Source organism: Sinohyriopsis cumingii, chromosome 2 (genome assembly GCF_028554795.1).
Source record: "Sinohyriopsis cumingii isolate HCF-2022 chromosome 2, ASM2855479v2, whole genome shotgun sequence".
NCBI lineage: Eukaryota > Metazoa > Mollusca > Bivalvia > Unionida > Unionidae > Sinohyriopsis > Sinohyriopsis cumingii.
In genome coordinates, this window is record NC_142962.1 from 153690712 (window position 1) to 153702806 (window position 12095).

The 12095-nt window shown below is 34.5% G+C and overlaps 1 protein-coding gene across 10 annotated transcripts in view; it reads right to left on the bottom strand.

Moving 5' to 3' along the window:
* Positions 1-12095, bottom strand: part of LOC149806135 (uncharacterized) — a 248749-nt gene that overhangs the window by 16685 nt on the left and 219969 nt on the right. For 5 of the 10 annotated variants that reach the window (XM_089951035.1, XM_089951033.1, XM_089951028.1 and 2 more), the window contains 3 exons: positions 11049-11093; positions 7639-7728; positions 5185-5229 (listed from right to left, as the gene is read on the bottom strand). In XM_089951035.1, coding sequence (XP_089807161.1) covers positions 5185-5229; positions 7639-7728; positions 11049-11093 — 180 coding nt within the window. The remainder of the gene's footprint in view (positions 1-5184; positions 5230-7638; positions 7729-11048; positions 11094-12095) is intronic. The other 5 variants (XM_089951034.1, XM_089951029.1, XM_089951036.1 and 2 more) reach the window with 3 other exon arrangements.

The window sequence follows — 12095 nt, forward strand, 5'->3', positions numbered from 1 at the left end:
CAAGAAATGAGGCAGCCCTTGTTTTTTACTTTAGTCAATCGATGACAAAGGCCTTGGTTTTTGGATGTAATAGTTTGAAGTTACGGGCAATGTTCATGATCGCATAAAGGCATGAGTAGTATTAAAGAATAGGTTTAAAAAGAGGCTCCATAATGGGTTGATACTTTTTGGGGTTTTATATTTTTAGAATGGTTTGGTAACGTACAGAGCAGGGAATATTTTTAAATTCATAAAAAAGAAAAGGATAACAGAGAAAAAAATGGCCTGGAGGAGTAAAGGTCCATTTGTGATGCTTCTACAATAGCCATACGTTATACGTAGATGTTAAAATATGAAAGAGGATGTACACGGTTTCTGACATGTTGCGTGTGACACTGACGATCTAGCATCATCAGATAATACGCTGTCACTGACATAACGTGTGTAACATTGACCTTCAATATGGCTTATCTAGATTTCCCGCAGTCACATGAGCATCAACTTGAATCGCATAGGGTCTCTCAGAAATTATTGTGGAAAAATATTCTGGCATGCTTTTCAAGGCTTGCGTGTTTTGCTTTGGGTCTGTTAGAGAAAAAAAATAATTATGTACAGTTTTCATTATGTATAATAGTTTGGTGAAAAATAAGCCTCTTTGTGATGAAAGCTGAACTAAAATTTACAAGAGCCGCGATAACTTGGTTGTTCGAGTTCAGGACTCGCGACAGAACGGGTGCAAGTTTGAGTCCTACGATAGGATCAGCCCATAGGCAAGGTTCTTTACCCCGACTGTCTCAACACAAAATATGTTTCATGTGTTACTTTGCTGTAACGACAAAACCACACTAACCAGAGTTGCAGAGTTGTTAATAGACAAACTGCATTTAGTAATATGTCTTTTTTATGTTGACACCAGTGATGTCTTCATCTGGGAACGAAATGGAGTAGATACAGGTTTATTACTGCTGATATGGAAACGTTGTCGTTGCCGTGAAAGCAACTATAACTGTATCAGTTTATCCTGAGACAAATATAACATGAGAATAATGCATTACCGGTAAATTTGTTGAAGATAACCAATACTTAATAAGACTTCTTTCAGATCACGTTGAAGAACTGAGAGGTTGTGTCTCTTTGCACATTGGCTAGGTGACATTCAGGATTTATGTTGGTATTTACACCTGCTGGTAATACTAAGTTTACTGTAGGTTCTAATAGTGTGACGACTATGACTCTCTCTCTCTCTCTCTCTTACTTATTTATATATCCAAACCTGTCAATAGCGGTCACTAGTGACAAAAGGCAAAACTTGCCGTTCACAAAAGCGATCGCTATACACGATTTCACCCTTTAAATTGATTTTTGAACAAATACCGTGCACTGAATCTAAATATCTTTTATTGTTGTTGCTGTTGTTGTTGTTGTTGTTGTTGTTATTATTATTATTATTATTATCAACAAGTATAAAGTTAATAAATTACATATTAGAATGCTCTGCATTCTCAGTCATTTATCAAGAGTACATTTCCATGTAAAGACGCATGAAAATAAATATGCTTTGACTACTGTTATGAAATAAACACGACAGATTATTGCAATTGTACTGTAAGCTTGTTAATATTTGAATTCATTTCGCCTTCTTCAAACGATTTATTAAGTATTTAGAAATGTTTATATTTTAGAAGAACTTTTAATTTCATAATTTATCAAAAATACGATTCATTATTCAAGACAAAGATTCACTTTTCAATATCTTTAAATATAAAAGGTATTCTTCAGCCTTTAAAGAAAGGAAATTAACTAAGGTCAAGAAATCTATCCGCAATCAGTTGTTGTTTCTATTGGTGTTAATGTTTCTTTTCACATTATTGATTGCATCATGCTGAATAAATGGGAACTATGTGCCTTTCCCAATGACAGACTGTGGCAGTCGACCTGGTCTGGACTGGGCCGGTATCGAACCCGTGACCCTTACATTACGAGTAGGACAAACTGAGGACTTGTTTGTTCATTTGTTATTTAACAGCACGTTACCGAATGAAATGGTGTGGGAGTGAAAAGCTAGCCCCAAAAAATGACGCCCAAAGAAATGACGCAGAAAAAGAAATGACGCCCAAAGAAATGACGCAGCAGCCGACCCAGATTGATATGGGCATGAATCGAAAACACGACCTTTGGCGTGAGAGTCCGACAGGCACTGACCTAATAAGAAAGCTTCAGGTATACAACGGGAAAGGGGATGTGGATGGAACTGGGATATAAAATGGCTAAACCTTGTTTTGGAGAATCTGACATGGAAATTCCAAATGCGCTGGTGTTCTGACCGATCGTCGAATATTGGGGTAAAATGAAAAGTTCATAAATTAACTTTTGTCAGACTTGAAAGTCTTTAATACTAATGATTTTCAGATTGTGGTGAATGGTAAAGCGAAAATTGTAATTTTCTGCACTGTGGCAGAAAGATAGCAACAGAAAATGGGACAAAGACTTTGGAATGATTGGAACAAGTTGTGCTTAGTGGCTGACGCTTGCGTTGACGTTGTGCGGCAGTGACCACTCCTCTCCATTTTTCAACCTTCCTCATACAGAAGATCGCAGTCAATACGTTATATTTTCCAGATGATCTTTTTTTTTTGCGGGAAGCGCTCTATATGTACCCCCGGGGATGTGAAGACCGTTAGCTCCAAGAAGACATGGCACAGCCAATCCTGGGCTTCCCTATCTAAATTATTAGCAGGAAGCATAGAAATTCAGATGGTGAATTTTGTGTATTAGTTGAATAATAATTATTGCAATTGTTGTCAGAGAGAAAATGGTTAAAATAAATGTCAGATTTGTGCAATTACTTCGCTAATTAGAAATATGTTAAGATGAGTATATTCGATCTTTATGAATGGGACTTGCCAATTAAATTCTAAAGGAGGATACATTTAAATAAATGCTCAGCCTTCTGGGAAAGAGAAGAAAACCTTAGTTTTTTTATTACTGATAATAAGCGTATTTTCAAATAAACCTTACTTGTTACGTCCAGAATAAAAAAGTAAAGACAAAACGCTAAATTACTATACCCATTTATGTCCTTGCTACATTCAGGATAAAAACGAAAGAAATCCAGACGCTAAATCGCTAGCCCCTTCTCTGCCAATAAAGTTAAACAATTGCTTCTTTATAGTAATGTGTGATGTAAGCGTGAAGTTATTAGATGGGACTGACAAGAAAATTAAAGATGTACCTTGTGGCAAAGTTCTTAAAAAAAAGTATTGTTTATGCAGAGCGTATCTTTATTAATTATTTTACGAAAAAAAATTGTAAAATAAATGTTGGCAAGGACAAGACTGTTGAAAGAGACTGCTTTCTCAGTAAATACAATATTGATATTGGAGACTGCTTTATCAGTAAATACAATATTGATATTGGAGACTGCTTTCTCAGTAAATACAATATTGATAATAGAGACCATGAAAATACTAAGAGAAAGGATAATTTTCGAAGGAATATATGTACATTATTATCACACGAGGTTAATGTATGGCGTTCCAACAACACGTCATAAATGACCAGATTACTGATTACAAATAAATAGCCCCATCTCCCCTTGACCTGGCTTTCCTTAAGTCATAAGTTTAATTTTCACTAAGGTACAAACAGAAGGCAAACAGTGGAAACATTCATGTAACCTCCACTATTGTACGACCTAAAAAAGAAATATTTTGAATTTTTTTCTCCATTCATTATTGTTCCAATTTGGGTTGCCGATACAATTGCCAAGGCCATATTCTTCACCGTAAAACAATTATCCAGTAATAATAATAATAATAATAATAATAATAATAATAATAATAATAATAATAATAATAATAATATTATTATTATTATTATTATTATTATTATTATTATTATTATTCTACGGAATGAACTAGCGATTGTTTATAAGTGTGCTTGTTGAAAAAAAATCACCAACGATATGGAAGATAATTGGTACATAAAGCTGGCCTCCCTCATCAATACTACCTTTTCCAGAAATTCTAAACAAATTGTGCAGAATAAAATAGTAAGTTTAAGATACTAAAGCTCGTTTGCGTTATTTTTTGGTGAACATTTTTTTATGACAGAGATTACGGAATACTTTGTTTAAGTCGGCATGCATTAAGCCCCATTTTTACAGCGAAAATAAAGGGAGGGGGAGAAGGGGAAGGTAGTTTACATTTACACATAATCAAATGGCGTTAAATCCATATTTAGTCTATTTTTCATAATATAGTTTTAAATTAACAACGCTTTTGTGAAATATGAGAAAAACAAAACAAATTTTGGGAAAAATTAGTAAATGGTTTTCTAGTTGTTTTATGTACATATATATGAAAACCTTCTTGTGGCTCTATAGTTTTGTTACGTATATTAAAACCTTCTTGTGGCTCTATAGTTGATTTACGTATATTAAAACCTTCTTATGGCTCTATAGTTAGTTTACATATATTAAAACCTTCTTGTCGACTATAGTTTTTTGACCTATATGAAAACCTTCCTGTGGCTACCCGGTATGTAATGTCATATAAATATAGCATTTCTGAAAATAAATCCACGGATACAAGAAAGGGTTAAAATGGATTGTGTTGTTGAGTTTCCATAATCAATTCCGATGACAATATTCGGCTTTTCCATTAACTACCTTTTTAACTAATGATATCAGAATCAACAAGGAATGCACTCCGAATGTCCAGTAGTATGTTACATGACCTTGTCAATTACTAGCTTGCCAAAGCGACATTGTTTACCAGTTTGATAGCATCTCTTATCAAGTCGCGTCCGAAAAGGCAATCTAATGCAAACAAGTATCGTGAGATATCATTATTACGCTCCAGACGGGAACGGCGTGGTAGTCGTGAACATTCAAGTTTTGTGGTAAAATGTTTACAAGTCAATTGTAGGGGGTAAATCGTATAATAGATGCAGGTGGCACTCTTGATTCCACCGAACTCTGCTAGTTTTCTTCGAAACATATCACGCAAATAAGAGTTTTGGAAGGACAGATATTCTTCATCGAATATACTGTTTTCAACGGACAAAGAGTAGCCTTTTAAAATATTACGCCATTTCGTTGACATCACGTAATTCAAGACAAAGGTGTATCGATTACACCAACACCCAACTGTAAGAATGATAAGTGTGAATTATATTTTCAACTATTTCGCCAGCATTACATACCGGTTCGCCTTTAGGTCCTCTTTTTCCACGTTTTCCTCTTTTCCCCTGAAATATAGATTTATCAGGACTTATCTTTCTCTTTCGATTTTCAGATTTTAGAATAATACAAACACGGGTATATATGATGCTATTTATTCGCTGATATTCCATATTAATATTTATGTTAAGAAAACAATATTGAGTGGGGAAAATTCCTCTGGGAACCGATGTAGCTCCATTGCTAGAGCTTTAGACTCCTAATCCATAGGGACGCGAGGCATTCCAGCCTGGATCATCTGCCTCTTTGTCATTGGGAATATCACTTGGCTCCCATTTCCTCGACTTGTGTCAAGAGTCGAAAAACAACTAACAGTAGCAACAGCAACACATATCAGTCAAGTTTTACGAAGAACGACAATATCTCACATCTCTTGTGTTGTCGGATTTTTAGAAGGAGGTTTACATGTGCTTTTTGCTGCGGTGTTATCGTTTTGTCTGCTTACTAATGACATTTGAGGAGCTCAGATGTGATGACGTTCTTCGGAATGAACCAAGCAAATTTAAGAAAGAATCGTGTATATAATTTCCATTGACATGAACAATATGGAATCAAAAAGGGAGATAAACAACTGGAGCATCAATGATGGAGTAGGGAGGGACTTTAAGGCACTTTACATAACCTACATGTTATGCTGTGCTGTAAAGCACCAAACAAAATCAGTAAGTTGGGAAAATCATTTTCGTAATGCTTACTGTAGAAACGTACTTTATCTCAAACAAAGGGACTACAGTAATTCGCCTCTGCACAAACAGCATTGTCAAGATGTTGTCTCCCTTTGATAGCACTTTCACTTAGATATGGCAGAAACGTGCTGATTATTGATATGGACACTGCAGACATTACTGATTTTGCTGTCGATTGCAATTATAGTTAACAAAAAATATTTTAAAACTTGTCACATACTTTGCGTGACATGTGTGACTCCAACCGTTTCCAAAAAGCTATTCTATAAATTATTTCTGCTAACTTTGTAATTTGATCCATTGAAAAGCCGATACTTACGAAAGCGTCCTTAGGTCCACGTACATGTAATCCCAAGTCTTGCTTGGAAAGAAATGTCGTCTATTCCATAGTTACCAGCACATTGTTTTATATACATTCAACGAGCCAACCGCTGTCCTACCTGTGCGTACCTTTGCGGAATCAAAACTATTGCAAAATTGTAGAACACCTGTGCACAAAGAGGTATTTGAGAGGCAAACTTGCATGTTTTATCACGAAGTATTACCCGAATCTACTCGGAGGCGCCAATTTTCCTATTTTAATGAAATAACATGCATATTTTAGGGGTAGGCTAACATAAATACCGTTAAGCCAGAAGTGTAAAAAGACTTATGTACAGTGATAAACAGGAGACGGAAAACAATTTATTAAAACTGGAATGGTCATCGGGACAGGTGATATAAAATATAACAGAAGATGTCTGTGTCTACAGCAAAGATGAACTCACCGCTGAATTCTAAGCATAAGATTCAAGTTAAGGTGAAAAAAAAATTCGATGGTTGCAGCAGGCGTGTGCCAGTAGCTTCTCGAGGGTCGGTGGTTCTTTCCGGGGATTTCCCGGGTTCTTCCTCCACCATTAATACTGGCCGCCATGTTTAGCCTATTCTGTGCTGAAAAATGGCGTTAAACCCTACAACAACAACAACAACAGCATTAAAAGGCTAATTGATTAGTAAGTTGTACAATCGCATTGGTTAAAAGTGCAAATTTAATTATGAAACACTTGTCTAAGTAACAAGATCGGCATTCTTTTCTCTAAAATGTTGCTGTTTTAGGCTTGAGAAATATCGAATAATTTCCATAATGACCGTTAGTCTTTTTGCAAAGTAAATTCTCAGATAAGGGCAGCTATTGTGAAGTGTCAAAAAGGTTTTTCAAAGAACAAAATAACTTATGTAAGCTTGTTTTTTTTTTTGTTAAAGCCCCCACATTTATTCGACTTGTATTATGTTTGCCAGAAGGTCGACATCAATTAGATCACATTTTGTCTGGCTGTGTTTACATAAGTACCTAAGACTATATGTATGTATGTATGTATGTATGTATGTATGTATGAATGTATGTATGTATGTATGTTGTTGTTGTTATAGGGTTTTAACGCCATTTTTCAGCACAATATAGGCTATACATGGCGGCCAGTATTAATGGTGGAGGAAGAACCAGGGAAAACCCCGGAAAGAACCACAGACCAACGAGAAGCTACCGGCAAACTTTCTCACATATCCACATTAGCCGAGCCCGAGACTCGAACCTACGCAGACAGAGGTGAGATGGCAGTGATCCGGGACGCAGAGCGCTTTAGACTACTCGGCCACTCGTGGCCCCGTATGTATGTATGTATGTATGTATGTATGTGTGTATTTAGGTAGGTAGGTAAGTGTTCGGCATATGAATATAAGCCAAATACATACGTCGTTTCCAGGTTCTCCTTTGTCCCCTTTCTGGCATTTGCATTTTCCTTCTATTCCTGCTGAAGTTAGCCCTGGTGGTCCAGGAGGACCCTAAGGATTAAAAAAAAGAAAAATACCGGTATACAGATGCAAGATTTATAGTTACATGTATGGATAAGTAATGAGACATGCAAATAACTATCACTTGACTTAGGTTTACAAATATATACATGTTGCTTTGGAAAATTATACTGCAATAATGTCTGTTTTAAGTACTACTAAGTATGCACTCGTATACAGATAAAACACTTTATACATACACACATTTTTTACATGTATACACACCCTTTATATACATATACACACACTTTATGCATACACACCTTTTATATATACATATACACACACACACACTTTATGCATAGACACCCTTTATATATACATACACACTTTATGCATAAACACCCTATATATATATATATATATATATATATATATATATATATATATATATATATATATATATATATATATGCATACTTTATGCATACACACCCTTTGTATACATATAAACACACACACTTTATGCATAAACATCCTATATATACATATACACACGCTTATATATATATATATATATATATATATATATATATATATATATATATATATATATATATATATATATATATATATATATATATATATATATATATATATCGAAACATTGGCTATTCATAATGTGTATACAATTTATAGGTACGTTTAACAATAATGTACACATAGATGTATAAATTATGACATGATGACAAACGTTGACCAGGTTTTGTAACGAGCTTTTAGACTGGTTAAATCCGATCATGTAACGCAGAAAATTACTAGTTCACAACGCTACAAAAAAAGTCTTATATATTTATGCCCAGTTAAGGTGTTCTTGGACGATATTTGTAGACAATTATTAAAATAATGAACGTTTATTTATTTCTTAAGTTTCGTTATTGTTTTAAATTATTTGCAATTATAAACATGAAACGTCACATTGTACATAATTTAATAAGTTATGAAGCTTAAAAATCGATTACACACAATGCATGAAGGGCCTTCTCTTTGGCTGTTCGTGCGGTATGTGAGCCTTCGGCTGTTCGCAAAGTGTGTAACAGATTTTTAACGATTATAAGCGCAATGATTTCACGAAACCTGTAGAACAGGAAGTTCATTTCTAAAATACACATTGAGCACTTGTACACAAATGTGAAAAACTGTTGATTATTTTTGTGGGTTTATTTTGTTTAAATCTCTCTAACAATTAGTAGAGACACAAGTAAAATGTAGCCCTTCTGTTGTTATTACTGTTGGAAATTTAATATCAGGTACAACTAATATAGACTAAAATTTAAAAAATTAAACATATAATTTTGTAATCTGTATTAGTTTGAATAAATACTTGTAGTTAATACAATGTGTTTTGATGCATAAACATTTGTGATTAAAATGTATATATAAATTTGAATCACAGAATACATTAGAATATGTAAGAAAATGATGGTAGAAACTGCATGGGATTTTCACAGAGATGGAAATATGACATAATTTATGAATCATTTATGAATCATATCAAATAAAATAAAGCAATATATAACCTACATTTGTCATTTTTACAAGACACGCATGCGTGAAAAATGAAGGTTAAAGAACAAAGGTCAAGGATAAGTAGTGAAGCTGGAGAAGATGAACATAAAAAGGGCGGCAGGCATCTGGCAGCAATCGTCTTCGAAATGACAGAAAAAAATAACAGAGGACCAATATCTGTAAAAGAAAGAACATGCTGAAAATGTAAACGCGCTTATCCCTTGATAATCCAGACTTACATGTTAGTTGTCCAATAGTTTAATACTTGTACAATCTGTGGAAATATGCAAACTTATTTGAATATTGTGTTGCGCATGCTCGTCTACGAACCAAAATTCCTCATCAGTTGTCGGCTCTTAGTGATGACTTCACTCTGGTCTTATTCATTTAAAAGTGCAATTGAAATATCTTTAAAAAAATAGAAATAAAGGTTATAAGCGAGCATGCAGAACAAAGATGTGTACAATTTTAAGAATGCATTTCTAAAATAAGCGCATCATGAGAAGGATTTGCAAGCAAAAGCTCGTGCACTTACAGTTATTATGTTTGGTGCTGTGGTTTTGAAAACAAGAAAATATTGTCTTGGAGATTTTCTTCAGAAGTTCGTAAAGTTAGAGGCATGTGCGTTTTTGTTTGCAGTTACTGACTATATCTTTAAAGATTTAGGTAGAGATAGAACTCCATTTCTTCTCGGCTACAAGAAGAATTAACGCTATGATTTTTATCATGGGTCACATGTACTCTACTTAGATCTTATTCTATATGTATCAGAGCTGTTTGCCCCTTTTAATGCAAGATGTACCCTAATCAATATGTCATTGCTGTCTTATGCGATTTAAAAACTTGCAATGTTTGCCATTCGGGTGAGCCAAATACAGCGGTGATAAAATCTGCCATAATTTATTTATCAAATACAAATGAAAATAACCTCAGTTTTCTCTGACTCATAATTGCAAGGTTTCAACCAATTCCGACAAAGCCCAGAACCATTCCCTGAAAGACTTTAATCATGGAGCTAACACATTCAGCTTATTCTAGTTACGTTTTAGAGAACACCCACCGGATATCCGGTGTGTCATTGCCAGTGAAAGAAGAAAATATAATGGCACATTTAGGCCACATTTAGAGGAGCTGAATGGTATGAAGGTCTCCCAGCGGCCTAACATTCGGCATTTATGCACCCTTTTATCAGTTTTTAAAAATACTAGATAGATAATCCATTATGAACTTTAAAACATTATACCGATTTACTAATACATTGATTTGTATAATCCAAAAATCAATATTCAGGCGCCCTTTCAGATGGAAACGTTTAGAAACATTCACAAATATTGATAGCTTCAGATCTCTCTGATCTTTGCACTAATGCTGCTCCCCAAAAGGTGCATCTGAGCTCTGTTTTACCTGGTTACATGATGGGTGGTTCGGATGCATGCTTGGTGGGCAGAAAAGAACCGAAACCGTGTTTAATTATTAAGATAATTATTGGATTGTTGAAACGATCTAGTGCTTTAGCAAATGCAAGTATGAGGTTTCATAATTGATAAATGTATGACGTAGAATGAGAAATTTTTAATAAATGTAAAATTTATTAGCATTGTTACTATCATGTAAAACCAGTGTTGTGGCACCGTAACGTCATTTGTCTGCATGCGAACACGTCCTATATAAACGGACTTTGAAGTATTTTGTCAGATTTCTGCCACAGTCAAGGTAGCAGAACATAATATCGAAAAGAAAGAAAAGTAAAAGGCAAATATATAACATTCAATCAAGCATAAGCATGCGCAGTGGTGACTTACCGGGGGTCCCTTTTCACCCGGTTTTCCAGGCAGCCCGCCAGTTCCCTGGCGTGTACAGAAAGTGCAACATGCGGTACTTTAGAAGGGAGGGACACGAGGAAAAACAAGGGAGGAGCATCCCATTTAAAGAAAATGTAAAAATGTACAAAATTACATTTAGATATTTATCCTGTATGAGTAAGACCTTGCAATCATTTTGACTATTTATTAAATTGACAGTATAGGATTTCAATCTTAATGACATGCGTGCTATAGAGTATGCCTGGATACAAACCCATAGTTACCATGTATGTAACCAATCAGACTGATAATAAAGAGCACCATGTATGTAACCAATCAGGTTGTTAATACAGAGCACCATGTTTGTAACCATTCATTTTGTCAATGGGGAAATATACAAGTCTCAAAAACTGCTATATGTATGACCCGATTTTAAAATAAAAACAATTTAGAATACATTTAAGGTCTAGATAATCAAATTACTGGATTCTAAGCTTAAATACAGGTCCAGACTCAGGTTTAGTTGGTGAAATGCAGAACAAATTAATACTTTTTGTATAATCTAATAGGCATGAACGTTAATAACATTTAGTACTTTATGAATAAATCGGCTAAATACTTAATAGACATACAATAAATATTAGCGATATTTAAGGCTAATTGACAAAACGTTATTTGTTTCTAAAGCATGCTAATTTATAAATTTCTATGGTGTTTCTTTTGATAATGACTTTGACTGCTTAAAATGGCACGAAATTCAGATAGCAGTAAAAGATGCTGTGAAATATTCTGTTCAAATGACAAATAATAATCCGCCTAATTTGTACCAGGATGTTTTGAAAGCGCAAGTTGGAATTTAGTGCACAAGTTGGATTATTTTTCATGCTTTGTTTACTGACCGATACCCTATCTTTTCATTTGTAAATACAGCAAAATCGTAAATAATGTATCACTAGAAAACAATGCCCTGTCAAGCCATTGTTAATATTGCTCGTTGCAGATGCCACTTTCAGCCTTGACCGGTTGCCTGTGACGCGTGGGTAATGT